Raw genomic sequence first — 22875 nt, forward strand, 5'->3', positions numbered from 1 at the left:
CCTCTGAGCTGCAGAACCACCCCTGTGAAGGCCGCCTGGGGGTAGCCCGGGACCCCACCTCAGTGCTCCAGTTACTGCCTAATGCCAGGGACACCCGTTCCCAGGAGCAGCGGAGCAAGGGAGCCTTTGCGGCCTCTGCTTCCCACCCAGTGGGGGAGGAGCCAGTGTGGAGACTGTAGGTGGCAGGGGTGAGTCATGGAGAGGGAGGGCTGCCCCTGGTGCCCCGGCTCTGATCAGTTTGGGGATGGATGCTGCAGGGGGTTGATCCTAGGAGGGTCCCCCTAGGAGCTGGACCTCTCCGTGGGCTGGCCCCAGAGCACAAGGGTGGGGCAGCAGGCCTGGCGTGGGCGTGGGGTTGGCATGCCTGGGCACCCCTGCCCAATGGCCTGGCAGCTCTGCTGTTTATTGCCTGAAACTCTGGATTCTCAAGCTGAAGCCCCCGGGTCCTGGCACTTGGTGCTTATTAACCCCGGGGAGGGCAGCCTGGGGCTCCCCACTCTGTGGGAGGGTGGGCAGGCAGGGGAGGGACCTGCAGCTAGCTGGCACTGAGAGGGAAGACTAGATTCACATCGGCCTGGGGCCAGTCCTGTTTCTGCGACGTCACAGCCCTTCAGCGTGGGGTCAGTGCCCGGACGAGCTTGACGGTTTGCTCAGGGCTGCGTCCGATGCCCCACGACAGCAAAGCGGTCTTGGCTCTGGAGCCTAGCGTAGCATAGAGCCTTCTTCTCTTCTTTTCTCTTCTCTTCTCTTCTCTCTTTCTTTTTGATGTATTTTATTTATTTTATTTTTGAGAGAGAAGCAGAGAGAAAGATACAGAGAAAACACTAGAGCGCTGCTCAGCTCCGGCTTATGGTGGTGCAGGGGATTGAACCTGGGGCTTCGGAGCCTCAGACATGACAGTCTCTTTGCATAACCACTACGCTATCTAACCCCCACCCTGCAGAGCCTTTTTCTTGAGTTAGCATAGCGTTTTCCAGCACCTTCCACCCATCTCTCGCTGCCTAGGACACTTCCAAGCCCTCAGTTCACCAGATTTTTTCTTTTTGCACCTATGATCCTCATTGCACTGTCTCCACCTTTTTGAGGACGTGGTTCAAGCCCAGAGCTCGGGTTCTGGAAGCTTCGGGGCCTCCCACCTCAAGCACAGCTTTGAGGTCCGGAGAAGCTGTGTGCCCGGGGGACACACCAGACCCCAGGTCCCCTCTGAGTCCCGTGTGAAGTCAGCAGACAGTCGGCCTGCACTTGGCTTGTCTGTGGTCAGGGCATAAGCTGTCCTTTCTCTCCTGACTGCTGGTGTGATAGGGTGCTGGGACCAAGCCTCCCCTCACCGTCTGTCACCTCCACTGACTGGTGCAGACTGACACAGAAAGGGTCACATTCCATGGCAGGGCAGGGACCCCCCGGGACACCTCTGAGCCCTGCCTCCTGCAGCCACCCACGGCTGCTTCCCAAGAGGAACCTGCGAGAAGCGACAGTCTTCCTTCCTTCCTTCCTTCCTTCCTTCCTTCCTTCCTTCCTTCCTTCCATCCTTTCTTCCAGCAGAGCCCTGCTCAGCTCTGGCTTATGGTGGTGCAGGGGACTGAACCTGGGATTTTGGAGCCTCAGGCATGAGAGTCTCTTTGCAGAACCATTCTGCTGTCTACTTCGTTCTCTAATTCATGTAGTGCTATATGATAGAGACAGAGAAATTGCAAAGAAAGGAGAGAGGGAGAGACACCAGCAGACCTGCTTCAGCACGTGGGAAGCTTCCCCCTAGAGGAGGGGACTGGGGACATGAGCCCCCCCCTTTCTAGAATCTTCTGGAGGCCTGCTTCCGTGCGCCCATAGCTGGAGCTGGGACTGAGCCCTTGTGACTCCACTCAGATGAAATAACATGAGAAGGTTTTTGACAGAACAGCTCCCAGGCCGGCGGTCCACAACTCCAGGGCACACCACCAAGCCCCGGGGTTCCGGTGGTTGGGTCCTGGGGTGTCCAGCCCCGCAGCCCCGGGCCCCGTGTGTGCCAGCAGGCCGGGCCATGCAAAACCAGGCCGGGGCCGGGACAACGCCTCTCTCCGGGTGTCATCTGGAGCTGAGACCGGCCACACCCCCTTGATGAAAGTACAAGCAGAGTCCTGGGAGCTGATCAAGTCACACGGTGGCCGGCCGGAGATCACTGCCACAAGGAACCATTCAGACGCCTGCACTTTGGAGCACTTGTTTCTAAGGAGGCTTCACAGGCGGGGAGTGGCCGGGAGCCAGTGAAGCCGTGAGGGAAAAACCCAAACAGAGTCGGAGGAAAGCGGGGCTGGCAGCCGGGACTACTAGAGGTCCCTGCCCCTCAGGCCACCCCACTCCACCTGGCCAGGTCTTGGGCTGTGCCTGACTTGGGGCTGTCACCACAACAGCCCTGGGGTTCAGCACAGACCCATGTCAAGCCCGCTCTTTACCGCCGTCCACTATCCTGAACTATAGAGGCATCACGCTGCACTCAGCTAACCTCATGTGTGTGAGCATGTTTCTTGTTCCTCCCTTTGTCCTTGGGTCATTTTCCTCGCTGCTAAATGTTTGGTTTGGGGTGGTTTAAATCCGATAATTGCTCTGGGCTGTTTCCACAGCATTCACAGAGGGCAAGGCATGATGGGAGACCAGCAGGCGGGCCTGCCCTCTGCACCCATAAGATATAAATAACCCTCACCTAGGGTGGATTGCCTGAGCACTGCAGCCCCAGGGTTCAAGGGCTTTAGGGAAAGTCACAGAGACTTTGCTCCCAGGGCAGGAGGGAGGCTGCAGGAGGCTGGGGGTCAGGGAGAGACCTGCCACCAGGTGGGGCTGGGCCAGGGGGCTGCCAGGGGCTGCCAGGAATACAGATGTGGGGCTCAGGGCTGGGCAAGGGGCGCAAATGACTTTGGGGCCCTGAGTGGTGGAGCCACATCTGAGAGACACCTGGCCTCAGGTGATGGTCTCAGGTGAGTTCGGGGCAGCTGTGTGCTCAGAGGGGGCCCAGAAGCTTCTGGTTTGGGGACTGGGGACTTTGTATTTTAATTTTTAAATATTTTCCCACATATTTATTTATATTTATTTATTGATTTATTTATTTATTTATTTATTTATCTCCAGGCTTATCACTGGGACTCAGTGCCTGCACTACGATTCCACTGCTCCTGGAGGCTATTTATCCCCATTTTTGCCCTTGTTTATCGTTGTTATTATTATTATTGTTGCTATTGCTATCATTGTTGTTGGATAGGACAGAGAGAAATGGAGAGAGGAGGGGAAGACAGAGAGAGGGGAAGAGAAAGACAGACACCTGCAGACTTGCTTCACCGCCTGTGGAGCGACTCCCCTGCAGGTGGGGAGCTGGGGGCTCAAACTGGGATCCTTATACTGGTCCTTGCGCTTTGCACCATGTGCACTTAACTCGCCCCCCCCACATCTATTTTTTTATTGATTTATTTTAGATAGAGACAGAGGGGCAGGGGAGAGAGAGGGAGGGAGAGAGATACCTACAGCCCTGCACCACCATTCATGAAGCTTTCCCGCTGCAGGTGGGGTGCGGGGGCTTGAACCCGGGTCCTTGTGCACAGTCAGGCTTGTGCTCTGCTGGGTTAGCTGAGTCCTGACCTTCAGCTGAGACCTTTTTGACCCCTGTAGATTGAGGCCTATGTGGTCAGGAAGGTGGTTTAGTGGGCAGAGCACAGGACTTGCCTGTGTGTGGCCCCAGGTCTGACCCCTGGGACTACTTACGCTGGGGCGGGAACTCTGTAGCTTCGTGAAATAAAAGTGACATTTTGTTGTTGTCATGATGCTGGGCTGTTTTTTTCAGATAGTAGAGACAGAGATAGAGAGAGAGAGAGGGAGGGAATGACAGCAGAGCCCCCAAGCTTCCTCTAACGTGGCCGGGACTAGGCTCAGAAATGAAGCTTCCCAACAAAGAGGGCGGGTGGCGGCATACCTAGCTGAGCGCACACATGACCACGCTCCAGGATCAGGGTTCAAGCCCCCCCTACCCACCTGCATGGGGGAAGCTTCACGACTGGTGAAGCAGATCCGTAGGTGTCTGTCTATCTTCCTTTCCCCTCTCAATTTCTCTCTGTCCTAATCTAGAAAAAAAAAAAAAAAAAACCAGAAATGAAGCTGTCAGACTGGGTCACCTGGACACTTGGTCATGTGCGTGACCCGGGTTCGAGCCCGGGCCCCAGGAAGCTTGGATGCTGAGCTCTCTCACACACTGCTTCTATGTCTGGAGAAAGAGAAGGGAGGGAGGGAGACGGTATCGTGGTTCTGTGAACTGGAGGCTCTGACGTCGCAGGCTCAGCACCAGATCTCCCCCCGGCACTGTGGTCCTTCCTGTGTGGTGCCAGGTTTGCAGGCACGTGCCTCACCTTGTGGTCTGTTTGTCAGCCTCTGTTTGCTTTCCCAAGCCATTTTTTTCATTTGCAATTAATAGTGGGTTCTAAGATGGTAAGCTGACAGGGTCTGGTTGCACACCCCCCCACCACCAGCGCTGTGTGTCCCCACCCCCCACCTTCCGGAGAAACGCTGGAGTTCTCACGAGGCTGACGCTTAATGGCTTCTGTTTGTGCCTGTGTTTTTGGCAAGTCTTTGTGCCTCAGCTCTCCAGACTCCGCATCTGAGTGCCGCCGTCTGGCCGCCGTCTCCCATCTCCTTCCTCGTCTCACTTGACATCCGTTTTGTCCCAGAGGTCACGATAGCATCTCTCTGATCACTCGCCCACCCTCCTTTAGCCAGTCACCCGCTGATGGGCATCTGGGCTGCGTCCACTCTGGCTGTTGCAGACATTGCAGCTGTGAACACAGAGGTGCCCGTGTCCCCTCTAACTAGTGCCTGAGTGTCCATGGGATAAACACCCCAGAGAGGCAATGTCTCCAGCCCCACACGGGGGTCCTGGAGCCTCCCTTTGCAGGACTGTGGTCTGTGGAGAAGAGAGCGGCCCTGTGTCCAGGCCTGGGGTCTGCTTCTCCCTCACTCGGCTCTCTGTGCAGAACAAGCGGGGCCGGGCAGGCCGTGACGGGGTGCGGGCCTGTCCCCGCGTGCCCCCACCCTTGGGGTGCCCACCCTGTCCCCGCCTCACACACCGTCTCCCACAGGCGCCATGCAGCCGGAGCCCCAGGAGGGCTTCGAGCAGAGCGTGGAGGAGGCCCGGGCCTGGATGCGGGCCGTGCAGGAGAGGCTGCAGCTCAGTGACAACACCCAGGGGCCCCGTGCCGCCCTGGAGGCCCGGCTGCACGAGACGGAGGTACAGGGTCCCCTGGGGGGGGCTCCCAGGGCCACGGGCAGCGGGGACCAGACCCGGCTCTCACACAGCCAGGATCCGGGCGGTCAGAGCCGGTCCCAGGCCCTCACTGCCTTCCTGAGGGGCCGGGACCCACCCTCCTCCCGTCCCGTGGGGGGCCGTCCTTCCCCCTGCTTCTGGCAGGTGGCAGTGTAGGGGATGCGGTGCCCGGCCCCCAGCCTGGCACCATCAGTCTGCTCCAGACCAGGGGACAGAGCAGGACGGCTGGACCAATACGTATGTGCACACATGCTGTGTGACCTCAGAGACGTGTCTCTACTCTCTGTGCTTCAGTTTCTCCGCTAGCAGAGACCCAGTGACCCATCAACAAGTGTCACATCCGTCCCATGTGCCACCTTTTGTACTCGCCACCCAGAACGGTCCCAAAGGGCCTGGGAGCAGCTGCTGGCTGGATCCCTGGCTCCCAGCTTGTGCTCATTTGCTTAACTGTTCTCTGCTGTCACGCTGATGCGTTTCACGGCAAATATCTCCTGCTTTCTGGGGACAAGTGGACAGTCCCAAGTGAGAATCCACCACTCGCACCTCTCCCTGCGGCCTCCTGGCCACAACACAACTCTCTCTCTCTCTCCCTCCCTCCCTCTCTCTCTCTCCCTCTAAAACCTGCCATGGCTCCCTGCTATCCATCAGAAACAAAGCCCAGCCTCCCCTGCTGTCCATTGTCCTTCCTGAGCCGTGAGCCCAAGCTGCAGCCTCCAGAGGCCACATCTCTGTCCTGTCCCCATCTCTGTCTGGCTGTCTCGGGGGCTGTGCGTGCGGATGACACAAAGTTCCGGTGCCCACGAGCTTCCCTGCCCTCCCCCGCCCCAGCCCACCTCCCGTGTCCTCGTCCCCTCCCTCCCTCTCTGGTCCCTGGTGGCTCTTGGGAGAGGATGTCGGAGGAATCAGGACTTTCAGTGGATGACCCACCCAGGAGGTGACCCCCCAGAGCTCTGGGCTCTGATGGCCTCCCTGCGCAGGGAAGCAGCTGGTGCCAGTCAGTGGGGACCCCCTTGCTCCCTCCCTGAGTCTGGGGTCTTCTTTGGGAGACCACCCCCGCCAGGGGACACCCCCCAGGCTAGAGTCACAGGGGTGTGGTGACACCCAGTGTCCTGTGTTCATGGGGGTCCCTGAGGTCTCATCTCCGTCACCCCCTCCCTGTCCCCACAGGCTGCCCGAGGCCAGAGTGCAGGGGCTGAGCTCCCCAAAGAGCCAAGCTCTCTGTGCCCCTGCCTCCTGCAGGCCCTGCCAGTCTGCCCCGTGTGACCCTCGAAACTGGCCCTGTGTGCCCCCCAGAAAATATGCCAGCTGGAGCCTGAGGGCCGCGTGAAGGTGGACCTGGTGTTGAGGGCGGCCGAGGTCCTGCTGGCCGGCTGCTCCGAGCTGCAGAGGCCCGAGGTCCTGGCCCTCCTGGGGGACATCAAGGCCCAGTGGGAGGACACGGTCACCTACATGACCCACTGTCACAGGTAGGGGCTGCCCACCCTCCCTGCCCCAGCCCGGGACTGGGCTTCCTCCTTGCTGTGTGGATTTGGGACAGTCACCCTCTCTGACCTGTGTCTGTGGCGGGTGGGGAAACTGAGGCAGGCTTGTGGCTGTCCTGGGTCCCAGGCAGAACCACCGGGCTCACGTCTGTACGTTCAGGGTGGGGTGCCCCGGCTTCTGTGCCCGTGCAGAGCCCGGCCCCAGGAGGGTGACCGCACAGAAGTGGGGCCCCTACATGGCCATCGAGAGGCCTCGGCTCCCCAGAACATCCTAGAAGCCGAGCCCGGGCCCCCGGGAGCTGACGCGTGGGCCCACGTGGGCTCGTCGGGGTCCGGGGTGGCTGTCTGCAGAGGGGCCCCAGCCAGTGTTGTCCACAGCCGCATCGAGTGGGTGTGGCTGCACTGGAGCGAGTACCTGCTGGCCCGGGAGGACTTCTGCGCCTGGTTCCAGAGGACGCTGGCGGCGCTGGAGCCCCCGGCCGAGCTGCAGCTGGGCCTACGGGAGAAGCAGTGGCAGCTGAGTCACGCGCGGGTGCTGAGGGCTCACGTAGATGGCCGGGGCGAGCTGCTGGGGCGGCTGCTGGACGAGGCCGCTGCCCTGTTCACCCGCATCGGGGACCCCAGCGTGGACGAGGATGAGCAGGGGAGGATGCGGGCCCAGTACGACGCCGTGAAGGCCAAGGCCCAGGTGAGGGGCCCAGGTGGCTCTGCCTCTCTCCAGCCAGGAGCCTGCCCTGCCTGTGCCCTGCTTCACTGCCACCCACCAGCACCCATCACCCAACCATCACCAACTCATCACCCACCCACTCAACACCATCTATTATCCATCCATCCATCCACCCAACACCATCTATTAGGTAATAATATTCCATGAATTATAAATCCACCACTTCTTTTTAAAATATTTATTTATGGGGAGTCGGGCGGTGGTGCAGTGGGTTAAGCGCACATGGTGCAAAGCGCAGGGACCGGCGTAAGGATCCCGGTTCGAGCCGCCGTGTCCCCACCTGCAGGGGAGTCACTTCACGGGTGGTGAAGCAGGTCTGCAGGTGTCTATCTTTCTCTCCCCTCTCTCTCAGTCTTCCCCTCCTCTCTCCATTTCTCTCTGTCCTATCCAACAACAAAGCAACGTCAACAATGGCAATAATAACCGCAACGAAGCTGCAACAACTAGGGCAACAAAAAAGGAGGAAAAATGGCCTCCAGGAGCGGTGGATTCATGGTGCAGGCACCGAGCCCAGCAATAACCCTGGAGGAAAAAAAATTATTTATTTCCTTTTGTTGCCCTTGTTGCTTTATTGTCGTTATTGATGTCGTTGTTGTTGGATAGGACAGAGAGAAATGGAGAGAGGAGGGGAAGACAGAGAGGGGGAGAGGAAGACAGACACCTGCAGACATGCTTCACTACCTGTGAAGGGGCTCCCCTGCAGGTAGGGAGCCGGGGGCTCAAACCGGGATCCTTGAGCAGGTCCTTGTGCTTTGCGCCCCCTGCACTTAACCCGCCAGACCCCTTTAGCCAGTCATCTGCTGATGGGTATGTGGGCTGCGTCCGCCCTCTGGCTGTCGTGGACACTGCGGCTGTGAGCACAGGGTGCCTGTGTCCTTCAGAACCAGTGTTTGCTGTCCACTGGATAAAAGCCCAAGAGAGGTCTGACCAGGCCATAAGCTAATTCCACTTTTATTTGCTGAAGGTGAGCTCAGACACCTCACTGTCCCCCTTGTTTTCCTGGCCGGCTGGCCTGCTGGCAGAGCTGTGACAGCCTTGCCCTCCTGGTCCCGGAGTCACTTTGGCCAGTGGTTGAAAAAGGGCGAGAAGGGGGTCTGGATGGGCTCCGGGGCAGGCCGAGGGCTGGCCACATCCTGCCCGACACTCGCACACCCGCGCCCAGGCCGGCCGGACTCTCCCGGCAGTGACACCTTTTCCCTCGCCCGCAGATCAGGGTGACGGAGCTGGAAGAGGTGGCCCGGGATCACGAGGGCTTCCAGGCCGGCGTGGACCAGTTCCGGACGTGGCTGACGGTGCTGCGGGGCAGGCTGGAGGGCTGCCTGGCCCCTGGCAGCTCACAGAGCACCCAGGACCGGCTCTCAGAGCTGCAGGTGCCGTGGGACCCCTGAGGGGGCCGTGGGAGGGAGGGCGGCCAGGGCCCGGGGTCCTCTGGCTTTGTCTGTGGGCGCCCGCTGTGCCCGTCACTGGGGCCACTCGCCCGGTGCCCGCGTCTTCTCGGCTCTGATGCCCACCCTGCCCAACTCCAGGCCGTGGCCCAGGAGGTGCCCCGGGGTGAGGCCATCCTGCGGGGGCTGGAGGAGCAGGCCCAGGGTGTTGCCCGCAACACCTCGCCTCTGGGCGCCCAGAAGATCGCCCAGGAGCTGGAGGAGATGCGGGAGGCCCTGGAGAAGCTGCAGGCCCGCGGGCAGGAGGAGCAGGCCCACCTGCGGGAGCAGCTGGAGGCCGAGGGGGCCTGGGAGCAGCGGAGGAGGCGGCTGGAGGCTGAGCTGGGTGACTTCCGGGCACGGCTGGGGGCGCTGGCCGAGGGGACCCCTCAGACCGCCCCCGCCAAGGGGGCCACCGAGGAGGAGCTGGTGGTCCACTGGAGACGCTGCTCGGTGAGCACTGATATCTGGGGGTGCACGTGGGGGCTTGCACCCCACTCTGGCCAGGCACCTGCCGCCCCGTCCTGGGGCTCTGGAGAAACCTCTCCCCAGAGACTTCCCAAGTGGGAAGGGGCTCAGATGTGGGGGCTTCTGAAGTGCTGGGGATGAGGGGCAGCACAGTGAGGGCTCGCAGGCGGCTCAGCCATTGGGGTGCAGGGGTGCGTGCCTGGCTGGTCCTGGCCCTGCCCACCCATGGGTGCTGGAGGCTGAGTGACTGGTGATTTCAGGTGACAGGCTGGGGGTTGAACCCGGGGCCTCGCAAAAGCAAGTCCTGCACTCCACCCACTGAGCCGCCTTCCTGACCACCAGAGGATTTATTTTTAACTTAAAAAATTCACTGATGTATTTACTGGAGAGAGACAGAAATAGGGAAGGGAAGATAGAGAGGGAGAGAGATAGAGGGAGAGAGAGGGCCCTGCAGCCCTGCTCCACCACTAGTGAGTCCTCCCCCCTGAGGGTGGGGAGCGGGTGCTTGAACCCGGGGCCTTGTGTACTGTAATGTGTAATTCTTTAATAAATATATATTAAAGAAAGGGACCAGAAAATGGCGCCCGAGCAGAATACACATATCCCTGTGCAAGTGCCAGGGTTTGGCCCCTGGTACCACCTGGGGCAGCTTCAGGGCCGGTGGGGCAGTGCTGCAGTGTCTCTCCTGTGTGTGGTATCTCTCTGTGCGGTGTCTCTCTTCTGTGTGGTGTCTCTCCTTTGTGTGGTGTCTCTCCTGTGTGTGGTGTCTCTCCTGTGTGCGGTGTCTCTCCTGTGTGTGGTGTCTCTCCTGTGTGCGGTGTCTCTCCTCTGTGTGGTGTCTCTCCTCTGTGTGGTGTCTCTCCTGTGTGTGGTGTCTCTCCTGTGTGCGGTGTCTCTACTGTGTGTGGTGTCTCTCCTCTGTGCGGTGTCTCTCCTGTGTGCGGTGTCTCTCCTGTGTGCGATGTCTCTCCTGTGTGCGGTGTCTCTCCTGTGTGTGGTGTCTCTCCTCTGTGTGGTGTCTCTCCTCTGTGCGGTGTCTCTCCTCTGTGTGGTGTCTCTCCTTTGTGTGGTGTCTCTCCTCTGTGTGGTGTCTCTCCTCTGTGTGGTATCTCTCCTGTGTGTGGTGTCTCTCCTCTGTGTGGTGTCTCTCTGTGTGGTGTCTCTCTTGTGTGTGGTGTCTCTGTGTGGTGTCTCTCCTCTGTGTGGTGTCTCTCCTGTGTGCGGTGTCTCTACTCTCTGCCTCCCACTTCTCGCAAGAAATAGAAAAACTCTGCCAGCAGTGGTGGTGTCCTGTAGCCACAGGCCCAGTGAAGCCCTGGCAGCAATACATAAGACAGATTCACACCCGGGACAGACAGACACAGGCTGGGGGTGTGGATCCACTTGCCAACACCCAGGTCCAGCGGAGAAGCAGTTACAGAAGCCAGAGCTCCACCTTCTCCCTCCATAAAGATCCTGGGTCCATGCTCCCAGAGGGAGAGATGTCAGGGGAAGGTGACCAGAGGGCTCTGAACCCCAACTCCATCAGGACCCAGAGAGAGAAGAGGGAAGAAGGAGGGGCAGTCGGGAGTCATGACAGGTGTAGATGTGACTCAGAAAGGAAGTGAAGGCAGGAGCATGGGAAAAATATAGACAGACAGACAGTCACAGAAATAACAGTCACCCATCTCTGTGACCTTGGGAGAACCACTGCAGTTTCCAGTGGAGGGAGTGGGGACACAGCTCTGGGGTGGGAACGGGGTGGAGCTGTTCCCCTGTGATCTCATAGTTTTGTGAATCACTCATCAAAATAAAATAATGACGACAGAGATTCCAGATCTTGAAGGGGCTTCAGAGCCCTCCCCTCCCCACCCTGTCTGCTTCTGAGCTCACGTCCTCACACCCGCCCACCCCGCCTCCCCCTGCACGCCGTCCCCTCCCGGCCCCTCACTCCCCCACCCCATGCCACAGGCCACGTGGGAAGCACTGGCATCCGAGGACTCCCGGGTGGACCGGCTGCAGGCCCAGCTGAAGGAGCTGCTTGCCTTCCCCCACGACGTGCAGCCCCTGTCGGACGCGGTGGTCGGCGCCATGCAGGAGTACCAGAGGTCCGTGCTCGGCCGCCACGTCTGAGCCATTTCATGGCTCACAAGCACTTGTTCATTGCAGAGGTGGGGGTGGGGGTGGGGATGGGGTGGGGGGGTTCTCCTCTGGTGCCGTAGAACCTGCCATGTGGTGTCTGGTTTCGAACCTGGCTCCCTACCCAGTGAGTTACCTCTTTGACCCCTCCCCGGGGGATTGTTAGTCCATCCAAGGCCATCTCTAGGAAGTGGCTTGCTTTTTCTTACAAGAAACTGGTAGCTTTATTATGTATTTTACCTTTAAAAATGAATTTAGTGGGGGCTGGCCAGTGGCACACCTGGTTAAGCACATTTAGTACTAAGCACAGGGACCCAGGTTCAAGCCCCCACTCCCCACCTGCAAGGAGAGACGCTTCACAAGCAGGGAAGCAGGTCTACGTCTCTCTCTCTCTCTCTCATCCCCTGTTCTCTCAATTTTTCCCTGTCCTTTGCAATAAAATGGAGAAAAAACAAAAAAGGGAAAATGTCAGCCAGAAGCGGTGGGTCCGTAGTGCTGGCACTGAGCGCCGGCGACCGGAGGCAAAAATAGGGAGACATAAACAGAAACAAAAATAAAGTGAGTAAGATTAGTGAGTCGAGAGAGACGCACGAGCACGGCTGAACGTCTGCGGCAGGGCCGAGCTGGGCGTGGGCGTCCGGGGGTCGGATCCTGAGCTGAGCCGTGTCCCAGATTGTCTCGGGGCCTAGTGCTGAAACTGCACCCACTGCTGCCAGAGGCTGTTTATTTATTCATTTTCATTTCTGTTTAATAGGACAGAGGGAAATTGAGAGGGGAGGAACAGACAGAGAGAGGAGAGAGACCCCTGCAGACCTGCTTCACCCCTTGTGAACATCCCTCTGCAGGTGGGGACAGGGGGCTTGAACCTGGGTCCTTGGGCCTGATCATATTTGTGTTCCACTGGGTGTTGCCCGTCCGTGTGGGCACAAGGTCACGTCCTGTCCACCCTGATCCGGGGGACAGAGCCCCCTGGGGCCCTTGTCCATCCCCGGAAGCCGAGCCCCGTCTGTCTGTCGGTCTGTCTCACTGTCCGTCTCCGGCAGCCTGAAGGGGCAGAGCGCCAGGCAGCGCAGCGCTGCGGGGGTCCGGCTGGGGCAGAGATGGCGGCGTCCCCTACAGGACCTGCGGCTGTGGGCAGAGCTGGCCCAGCACTTCCTGGACGTGACCGCCAGCCTGCCGGACCTGGGCGCCGTCCACACCTTCCTGCCTCAGATTCAGGTGGCCGCCCGGGGCCCCGGGAGGGAGGGAGGGCTGGCAGGCCCCCAGGGTGGGCCCCCACTCCCCACGCTCTCCACACCCACCGGGCCCTTGGGGACCAGAGTCTTCCCCCCTCCCAGGCGGCGCTGGTGGAGAGCTCCCACCTCAAGGAGCAGCTGACAGCGCTGCAGCTCAAGGCGGACCTGCTGGGTGGCGTGTTCGGGCCTCAGCAAGCCGAGGGCTTCCTGGAGGAGGTGGCCAGGGAGGCTCGAGAGCGGGACTTGGTGCATAACAGCCTCTTGCAGAGGAAGAGCAAATTGCAGGTGGGCTTCCCACCAGGGCGGGTGGGGGATCGAAGGAGACCTGGGCCTGCAGAGTCCCCCGTCCGCCCCGGCCTGTCCCCAGATAGCGTCTCCACCCTGCCCCTGCGCGGGCCTGTCTTCTGCGGGGTCCAGCGGGGGTGAGGGCAGGCCGCCCCAGAGAGGAGAGCTCGTGGACTTCCAGCGTCACATCAGCGTCCACGTGGGGACACGGAATCAGAGCCACGTGTGGCGCGGCGCGGCCGGCGTGGGCACTCCTGCGTCCTCGGGCCAAGTGTCTGCAGAGCTCTTGGTGCGGCCGGGCTGTCGCCTGGGGGTGTGGGCGAGGGCCCCGCTCTCAGCCTCGGCCCTGGGGCCCTCTCACCCGGCTAGCCGGGGCCCAGAAGAGCCCTGCACTCAGCTGCGAGCGCCAATTACACTTTATTTAAACTGGGCCGGGGAGGCGAGCGTGGGCATGCAAAAGGCTTCCTTCCCGTTTTCTTTTTAGACAGAAGCAGAGAGAACCAGAGAGGGAGGGTGAAGAGAGACAGACACCCGCAGCCCTGCTCCCCCACTTGTGAAGCGTCCCCCCTGCAGACGGGCGCCAGGGGTTCAGACCCCGGTCCTGGTGTACGGGGATGTGAGCGCTTCACCGGGCGCCTCTGCCCGGCCCCCACAGGCTCTCTCTTCCATGCCTGATGCTCTGAGGTCCCGGGTTCAATCCCCGGCACCGACATGAGCCAGAGCTGGCTTTAAAAAAAGTCGTTTGAATGTAACTGACGGGAACTGGGCTGAGCGGTGCTGTGAGACGCGCCGGCCGGGCCCTGCCCTGCCCTGCAAAAGCGGGTGCTGTGGGGGGACTGTTGCGGCAGGGTTGCGGGGCAGGGGCCTCACTGATGGGGTGTCCTGTCTGCAGAGCCTGCTGGCCCAGCACAAAGATTTCGAGGCGGCCTGGGAGTCCCTGCAGACGAAGCTCTCGGACCTCCAGGCCAGGACCCAGGCTGAGGACCTGCTGCAAACGGGCCTGGCTGGGAAGCAGATGCAGCTTTCCAGGGCACAGGTGAGGCGGGAGGGGAGGGGAGGGCAGGGGAGGGGAGAGGAGGGGAGGAGAGGGGGAAGGGGAAGGGAGGGAAAGGAGTGGAGAGGAGGGGAGGGGAAAGGGGAGGGAGGAGAGAGGAGGGGAAGGGAAGGGGAGGGAGGGGAGAGGAGAGGAGGGAGGGGGCTCAGGTTTCTTCTAGGCCTGGAGCTGAGGGCCCTCTCAGGGCTGCTCTGCCCACCCCCCTGCCCTGCCTTCTTTGCACCCACGAGCGTTGGGGTGCAGACCCTGCCCTCCCGGATGGCCTCCATCTTGAACCCCCAGCCTCCACCAACCCAGAGAGTCACCCCGACCACCCCACCCCCCCGCAGGGGCTGCAGGAAGAGGGGCTGGACCTGGGGCAGCAGGTGGAGGCTCTGAGGCCTCTGGTCCGGGGGAACCTCGGACACCAGCACAAGATGGACCAGCTGGCTGCTGACTGCCGGGCCCTGCAGAGGTCTCTGGAGGTGAGGGGGGCACCTGAGGACTCGACTGTGGCCGCTCCGGGTGGCGGGGCTGGGGGTGGTGCTCCTGGAAGGCTTCCTGGAGGAGGTGAAGCACCAGAGAGCTCAAGCTGAGAGAGGGTGGAGACAGGAGGCCTGTGTGTGGTGACTGATGCTGGGCCCTGGAGACCTGTCTCCTGTGGGACTTCTCCCTCTTTGCTTCCACCCTTCTCTTGCTTTCTTTTTTAAAGAGTTTATTTATTCATTCATGAGAAAGATAGGGAGAGAAGGACCCAGACGTCACTCTGGTGCGTGTGCTGCCGGGGATCGATCTTGGGAGCTCGTGGCTGGGAGTCCAGTGCCTTAGCCACTGCGCCACCCCCCAGGCCACTCTTCCTCTTTCTTTCCTTTTGTTTTATTCTCCTGTGTTTTCATGAAAAGCAGCATAGATTTATGAGAGAGAGAGAGAGGGAGAGAGAGAGGGAGGGAGAACAACGGCAGCGCAACTCCACTCGTGCAGAATATAAAAACCCGGACCCACAAATGTGCGGGGAAAGGCCAGCTTGTCTGACCTGGGAGAGCTGCGGTGGGCATCTCGGGTGGGGGCACAGACCTTTGGTGACGGGAGGTGGGAGAAAACATTTCCTGATTAAAAATTAAAAGGAGGAAAGGAAGGAACAGCTGGGATGCATGTACAGCTGGGAGGTGCTGTACATGCATCAACGACTGTACTTACTGTGAAGGAGAGGGAGAGAGAGGGAGAGAGAGAGAGGGAGAGAGAGAGAGGGAGAGAGAGAGAGGAACCAGATAGTGGCCTGGGCATCAGGCATGCAGCCATGTGTGCTACCCACTGAGCGACTTCCCTGGCTCCCTCCTTCCACTTGATTGATTGATTCATTCATTCATTTTAGAGGTCTGACTTTAACAACTCATGAGCTGAACAGCATCTTTTTTTTTTAATTTCATCTTTTTTTAAAAAAATTTTATTTATTTTATTTATTTATTCCCTTTTGTTGCCCTTGTTGTTTTTTTATTGTTGTAGTTATTATTGTTGTTGTCGTTGTTGGATAGGACAGAGAGAAATGGAGAGAGGAGGGGGAGACAGAGAGGAGGAGAGAAAGATAGACACCTGCAGACCTGCTTCACCGCCTGTGAAGCGACTCCCCTGCAGGTGGGGAGCATCTTATTTTTAAAAATATTTTATTTATTTACTTATTAATGAGAAAGATAGGAGGAGAGAGAGAAGGAACCAGACATCACTGTGGTACATGTGCTGCCAGGGATTGAACTCAGGACCTCATGCCTGAGAGTCTGATGCTTTATTCACTGCGCCACCTCCCGGGCCACAGCATCTTATTTTTTAAAAAATGTATTTTATTTTATTTCAATGAGAAATCTTCTTTTTTTTTTTTTAAAAAAATGCATTTTATTTTATTTCAATGAGAGAGAGAGAGAGACCAGAGCCCTGCTCAGCTCTGGCTTCCTGTGGTGCTGGGGATTGAACCTGGGCCCTCAGAGTGCTGTGGGAGACACCAGGTGTCACTGCCTTCGCTGGAGGGAGGCCCTGCCGTCCTTCGCCCTGCCGTCCTCTGCCCCTGGCCCTGAGGCCCAGACGGCGCACCCCTCCCGCCATCCCGGGGGCCACCGGTGGGGGGCCCGCCCCAGACCTGGGTCAGCGACCCTCCACGCAGGGCCCTGCCTTCCCCAGGCCCAGGCCAGCAGGTGCCTCAGGTGTGAGCAGCTTCAGGCCAGGCCCGCGGCGCCCTCTGGTGGCCACCCGCCTCCGTGCGCCTTCTTTTTAAAATATTTATTTACTCCCTTTTGTTGCCCTTGCTGTTTTATTGTTGTAGTTATTACTGTTGTTGTTATTGAAGTTGTCATTGTTGGATAGGACGGAGAGAAATGGAGAGAGGAGGGGAAGACAGAGAGGGGGAGAGACAGACAGACACCTGCAGACCTGCTTCACCGCCTGTGAAGCGACTCCCCTGCAGGTGGGGAGCCAGGTGCTGGAACTGGGATCCTTACTCCGGTTCTTGTGCTTTGCACCATGTGCGCTTAACCCGCAGCGCTACCGCCCGACTCCTATCCATGAGCCTTCTATGGTGACCCCAAGACTTGTGTCACCACTGGGCTAGATAATATGCAGATTAGATCTTAGCCTCAGACAGACGCAGATGGGACCAGATACAGACACATAGTAGGGCTAGATAATATGCAGATTATATCTTAGCCTTAGATACAGATGGGGCCAGATACAGACACATAGTAGGGCTAGATAATATGCAGATTAGATCTTAGCCTCAGACAGACGCAGATGGGACCAGATACAGACACATAGTAGGGCTAGATAATATGCAGATTATATCTTAGCCTTAGATACAGATGGGGCCAGATACAGACACATAGTAGGGCTAGATAATATGCAGATTAGATCTTAGCCTTAAACAGACATAGATGGGGCCAGATACAGACACATAGTAGGGCTAGATAATATGCAGGTTAAATCGTAGCCTTAGACACAGATGGGGCCAGATACAGACACATAGTAGGGCTAGATAATACGCAGATTAGATCGTAGCCTTAGACACAGATGGGGCCAGATACAGACACATAGTAGGGCTAGATAATATGCAGATTAGATCATAGCCTTAGACAGACACAGATGGGGCCAGATACAGACACATAGTCAGGCTACAGAGTCAGCCCGTCTCCGTGGCCTTGGGAGAACTGTGGCAGCTCGCAGTGGAGGGGATGGGGACACAGAATTCGGGTGGTGGGAATGATGTGGAATTTTACCCGTTACCAATACATCAGAAACAAAGCTAGTTGGACACACACACACACACACACAGGAAAAATCTAGTATGTCCCCTTGTCACCCAGTTCCCCTCAGGAGTCTCTTAATCCTGGCGCCCCCACCCTGCAGCCTGAAGGCCCCAGGACCTCGACGGGGTGGGGCTCATGGGCACAGCCTTTCTGGCCTCAGTCCTCGGCCGGGCTCATGGGCACCCTGCACCCCTGCTTTGCAGGGCCGCGTGGAGGCGAGTCTGCAGGCCGTGTGTGAGCACCAGGCCTTCCGCCGGAGGCTGCAGGAGCTGGGCCAGTGGGTGGCCTCTGCGTCCGGGAAGCTGGAGTCACAGCGAGGGGATCCCAAGGCCCGAGAGGAGGCGGAGGTGAGACGCCCACCCCCGCCCTTGCCCGCACCCTGGGGTGCCCGCTGACCCCGTGTGCCCGCAGGGGCTGCTGGCGGGTGTCCCCGAGCGGCGGGTGCAGCTGGCACTGCTGGAGGTGCAGGCGGAGGCCCTGGAGCGGACCTGCCCCCCCGACGACGCCCGGCAGCTGCGGGAAGAACTGCGGAGGCTGCAGGCGGCCTGGCGGGGCCTGTGCAGGTGAGCAGCCCTCCACGCCCGCCGTGCCCCTGGGCACCCAGCCCTGCCCAGCGCCAGCTCTGCGGGCAGGGAGACAGGGAGACGGGCAGCTGGGTGCAGTGGCGTCTCCCGCAAGGTCTGAGAGAATCAAAGAGTCAGCCGGGAGGGAGGAGGCTGTGTGACTGTGAGGCCCTGGGACAGTAAAACGAGAAGGGGAAGGAGAGTCAGGCGGTGGCGCAGCGGGTTAAGCGCAGGTGGCACAAAGTGCAAGGACCCCGGTTCAAGCCCCCGGCTCCCCACCTGCAGGAGTCACTTCACAGGCAGTGAAGCAGGTCTGCAGGTGTCTGTCTTTCTGCCCCCCTCTCTGTCTTCCCCTCCTCTCTCCATTTCTCTCTGTCCTATACAAAAAAAAAAAGTGTTTAAGTGGCCTGGGAGGAGGCGCAGTGGATAAAGCACTGGATTCTCAAGCACTATCTTTCTGCCCCCTTCTCTATCTCCCCCTTCCTTCTCAATTTCCCTCTGACTCTATTCAATAATAAATAAATAAAAAGGCTTAAAAGAAATATGAGAAAAAGACAGAAAGGAAAACTAAGAAAAGAAAGGAGAGGAAAGACGTGCATGTAAGGAAAGGATAGCTTCCTTCTTGCCACTGGGAGGCCAGGAGCTAGTGCTTCACGCTCAAACCAAGCCCGGTCCTCTGCACAGACTGGGAAGTGGGTTCGAGGCCTTCCCTCCTCTCCCCCTCCCCTCCTCCCTCCTCCCTGTCCTCCAGTCCCAGTGGGTGCCCCCACCCAGTCAGGCCCCCAGCACCGACCCTCAGTCTCCTGTGGGCTCCAGGGGTGCAGTCCTGCTGGGAGACCAGGCCCAGCCTCTGGGCAGGGTGGGGGGGAGGAGGGGCGTCCCCTCACAGCCCCCAGCCAGCCCCAAGTGTTGCCGCAGTGCCGCCAACATGGAGCAGACGCCGGGGATGGACGTGGATGCCCAGAAGAAGACGGTCTTCACCAACAACATCCCGAAGGGGGGCTTCGTGATCACCCCGGAGGACCCCCACCCCAGGCAGCGCCGGGGGGTGAGCCTGCCCGAGGGTCTGGGGGCCTGGGTCGGCTGAGGGGTGCAGGGGCCCCCACAGAGCCTCCTTCCTGCTGGGGGTCTGGGCTCAGCAGCAGAGAGCAGGAAGTGTGAGGTCCTGGGGTCAGCCCCAGCGTGATGGTCTCTCTTAAAGCCTAACAGGAGCCTCCCTTTCATTTTTAAAATTTTATTTATTGATTATTGGACAGATAAGAGAGAGAGGGGCAGAGAGATAGAGAGATGCCTGCAGCCCTGCTTCACCACTTCTGAAGCTTCCCCTGTAGGCGGGGACCTAGAGCTTGAACCCAGGTTCTGCTCAGCTCTGGCTTCTGGTGGTGTGGGGAGATTTGAACCTGGGACCTTGGATGCTTCAGGCATGCAGGTCTCCCCATTCTCTGTTTATTTTCCTTTTTTTTTTTTTTTTTAAAAAAATTACTTATTAATGAGAAAGACAGGAGGAGAGAAAGACCCAGACGTCACTCTGGTACATGTGCTGCCTGGGGTTGAACTCAGGACCTCAGGCTTGAGAGTCCGAGGGACTCATGCTTTATCCACTGTGCCACCTCCAGGATCACTCTTTTCCTTTTTTTTTTTTTCTTTTTTTTTAACCAGAACACTATTCAGTTCTGGCTTATGGTGGTGTGGAGGATTGAACCTGAGATGTTGGAGCCTCAGGCATGAGAGTCTGTTTGCATAACCATTATGTTATCTACCCTCTGCCCTCTCTTTCTGTTTTTTTTTAAATTTAATTTTATTTATTTTTCCTTTTGTTGCCCTTGTGGTTTTTATTGTTGTTGTAGTTATTATTGTTGTCATTGTTGTTGGGTAGGACAGAGAGAAATGGAGAGGGGAGGGGAAGACAGAGGGGGAAAGAAAGACAGACACCTGCAGACCCGCTTCACCGCCTGTGAAGCGACTCCCCTGCAGGTGGGGAGCCGGGGGCTGGAACTGGTCTCTTTCTGTTTCTATCTAAATGTCACCCAGAGTGGTGAAGTCCTAGAGATGAGAAGAAAAAAAATTAAATCACATGCTAATCCATTTCTCAAGGTCTTCAGTGTCACGTCATGAGTCGCTAGCGTGCCCCCCCTCAGTCTTCCAGCCCTCCCTCAATTGTTCACCTAGAGGATCTATGTCCTGGGGACGGTGCTCGCACCGTGTCCTGGGGACATGGAGAGTGGGAACAAGAGAAACTGAGTTTCAGAGTCAGGCTAGAACCAGGGACTCACCCTGGCGGCTGTCTGAGCTGGACACCAGGGGACCGACGGGGACACGCGTGGGGGGACAGTGGCCACCTCCCAGCTGTCCCGCCAAGGGGCTGAGGTGGCCTCCCCCCACGGCCTCTCCTGCGCCCTCAGGCCAGCCGGCTTCAGCTTCAGGGGGAAGAAAGAGGACGAGGAGGAGGAGGAGGAGGAGGGGGAGAAGAAGACGCCTCCCGGCTCCTGGGGGCCTTTGAGCAGTGGCTGCAGGAGGAGGAGGCCAGGCTGGTGAGAATTATTGATGCCGAGGCTGTGACCGCCAGTGGCCTGAGGACCCGGGCACGGAGGCTGCAGGTGTGTCCCTCCCTCCTCCCTTCCTCCCACACTCCCTCCCCTCCCTCCCTTCCTTCTTCCCTTCCTCCTTCCTTCCCTTCTCCTTCCTTCCTTGCTTTTGTTACCAGAGCACTACTCAGCTCTGTCTTATAGTGGTGCAGGGAATAAAACCTGGGATGCTCCTCAGGCATCAGCGTCTTACAGAGCCATTCTTCTGTCTTCCCGACCTCTCTTTCCTTCCTTTAGCTCTCTCTCTCTCTCTTTCTCTCTGAATCCCCTGACTGCTCCCTCCCTGCACACAGAGGGCTTAAGGGAGCAGCTCTCCACTTCCCGAGCTGAGGCCTGGTAGCTGGACTGACCCAGTGGGGCAGCACGCTGGGTCCTGGCTGGGCTCCTTCCCGCTGTCCTTGCTGGACTTTGGGGGGTCTACCCTGGGGCCCGGGGACTGCCGCGGTCTTGTCCCTGTCCCCCATGGGTCTGTGAGCCCTGGCTGGGGCTGGGGGCACTGTGTCACCCACACCCCCTGGGACTTGGAGCTCTTTTCTGGAGACTCTGCCGGGGGTAGGGATGGGGTGGGGTGGGGGTTCTCCCTGGTTCTGTCTGCCTCGTCCCGGGGGGGGTGGTGCTGTCAGACCTGAGCCCCAACTTGGGGGGGATGCGGGCCACTAGCAGGGGCTCACAGCACCGCCTCCCCCAGGAGCTGGAGGCCCGTGTCCCCAAGGGCCAGAGGCTCTTCCAGAAGCTTCTCTGCACGGGGCCGGCCAGGCTGGGCTCGGAGAAGCTAGAAGGGCTGCGCTATCGCTGGATGCTGTACAAGGCCAAGCTCAAGGACTGCGCACCCCTGCTGGTGGGTGCTGGGGCCCCGGGAGACAGCACTGCCCCCCCAGACCGGAGCCCCTGCCCAGCCCGCCCAGCCCTCCTCTAGGCCCTTCAGCCGGGAGATAGGGTCCCTCTGGCTGATGCTGGCACACGGAGTGAGGCCCCAAAAAGGGTCTGAGATCTTTATTATCTTGAGGTTATTATTTTTATTTTATATATGTATCTTTAAAAATATTTTATTATCTTTATTTATTTATTGGATAGAGATCATCAGAAATTGAGAGGGAAGGGGGAGATAGAGAGGGAGAGAGACAGAGAGATGCCTGCAGCCCTGCTTCACCACTCGTGAAGCTTCCCCCCTGCAGGTAGGGGCTGGGGGCTCAAACCCGGGTCCTTGTGCACTGTAACATGTGCGCCCAACCAGGTGCGCCACCACCCGGCCCCTTAAATTTTATTTATTACTGGATAGAGACAGAGAAAGAGGGGAAGGGGAGATGGAGAGACAGACAGAGAGACGCGTGCAGCCCTGTTCACCACTCGTGAAGCTTCCCCTGCTGGAGGAGAGCGGGGCTGGTGGTGGCCTGACCTGTGACGTGTGTGTCCTCCTGGTGCCCCACCACCTGGTACCATTGCCTTTTCTTTTTCTTTTATTTCTCTTGGGGGGTTGGACCTGGGACCTCAGGCTTCCAAGTCTGATTCTCTGTGTGCTGCCTCGTCATAGCCTTCCTTTTTAATTTTTGTCTTGTTAGTGACTTCACATTGATTTACAAAATCATAAGATAACAGGGGTACAGTTCCACACTGTTCCCACCACCTGAGTTCTCTCCACTGGAAACTGCAGTGGTTCCCCCAAGGTCGCTGATGGGTTGACTGTTACTTCCAGAGCTGTGTGTATTTGTACACATTGGCCCGTGCTTTCTGTGTCCCTGCTGAGTGTGCTGGGCTCACAGACCCTGGGAGCAGGTGAAGAAACTAAGGCAGTGGCCGCTAGGTGTCGCCCCAACCCCAGGCAGGAGCCGTCCCCAACTCAAGCTGGCCCACCTGGACCTGGTACCTTAAAAAGCTCCTTCAGGGAGTTGGGCAGTAACGCAGCGGGTTAAGTGCACTTGGCACAAAGCACAAGGACTGTCCTAAGGGTCCCGGTTCGAGCCCCCCGGCTCCCCACCTGCAGGGGAGTCGCTTCACAGGCGGTGAAGCAGGTCTGCAGGTGTCTGTCTTTCTCTCCCCCTGTCTTTGCCTCCTCTCTCCATTTCTCTCTGTCCTGTCTAACAACGACGACATCAATAATAACTACAACAATAAAAAGGGCAACAAAAGGGAAAATAAATAAATATATATATATATATATATATATATATATATATATATATATATAATCCTCCTTCAGTGGAGTGCCTGGCGAGCTCAGCCCGTCCAGGTGACGGGGTCTCCAGCAGCTCCCACCAGACGAGGATTCCACTGCACCTTCAGGACTTGGGTTTCACTCATTTCTCCCTCCTCCCTCTCCGTCCCTGAACGACAGGCTCAGAGTTCTCCCGGAGAGCCAGCCGGATCCCAGAAGGTAGGGTGTCTGCCATCTGCGCC

The 22875-nt window shown here is 58.5% G+C and overlaps 1 protein-coding gene across 2 annotated transcripts in view; it reads left to right on the top strand.

The window, feature by feature from the left end:
* Positions 1 to 22875, top strand: part of SYNE3 (spectrin repeat containing nuclear envelope family member 3) — a 28593-nt gene that overhangs the window by 2593 nt on the left and 3125 nt on the right. Inside the window, exons 3-18 of one of the 2 annotated variants that reach the window (XM_060180988.1) lie at positions 5091 to 5239; positions 6569 to 6741; positions 7135 to 7444; positions 8692 to 8853; positions 9010 to 9360; positions 11326 to 11462; positions 12537 to 12711; positions 12831 to 13013; positions 13906 to 14049; positions 14397 to 14531; positions 17537 to 17680; positions 17745 to 17896; positions 18815 to 18944; positions 20299 to 20493; positions 21170 to 21319; positions 22814 to 22852. In XM_060180988.1, the coding sequence (XP_060036971.1) occupies positions 5096 to 5239; positions 6569 to 6741; positions 7135 to 7444; positions 8692 to 8853; positions 9010 to 9360; positions 11326 to 11462; positions 12537 to 12711; positions 12831 to 13013; positions 13906 to 14049; positions 14397 to 14531; positions 17537 to 17680; positions 17745 to 17896; positions 18815 to 18944; positions 20299 to 20493; positions 21170 to 21319; positions 22814 to 22852 (2724 nt within the window). In that variant the 5' untranslated portion in view covers positions 5091 to 5095. Of the gene's footprint in view, positions 1 to 5090; positions 5240 to 6514; positions 6742 to 7134; positions 7445 to 8691; positions 8854 to 9009; positions 9361 to 11325; positions 11463 to 12536; positions 12712 to 12830; positions 13014 to 13905; positions 14050 to 14396; positions 14532 to 17536; positions 17681 to 17744; positions 17897 to 18814; positions 18945 to 20298; positions 20494 to 21169; positions 21320 to 22813; positions 22853 to 22875 lie in introns of those variants that run through there. The other variant, XM_060180989.1, reaches the window with a different exon arrangement.

The sequence above is a fragment of the Erinaceus europaeus genome, chromosome 22 (genome assembly GCF_950295315.1).
Source record: "Erinaceus europaeus chromosome 22, mEriEur2.1, whole genome shotgun sequence".
NCBI classification, from domain to species: domain Eukaryota; kingdom Metazoa; phylum Chordata; class Mammalia; order Eulipotyphla; family Erinaceidae; genus Erinaceus; species Erinaceus europaeus.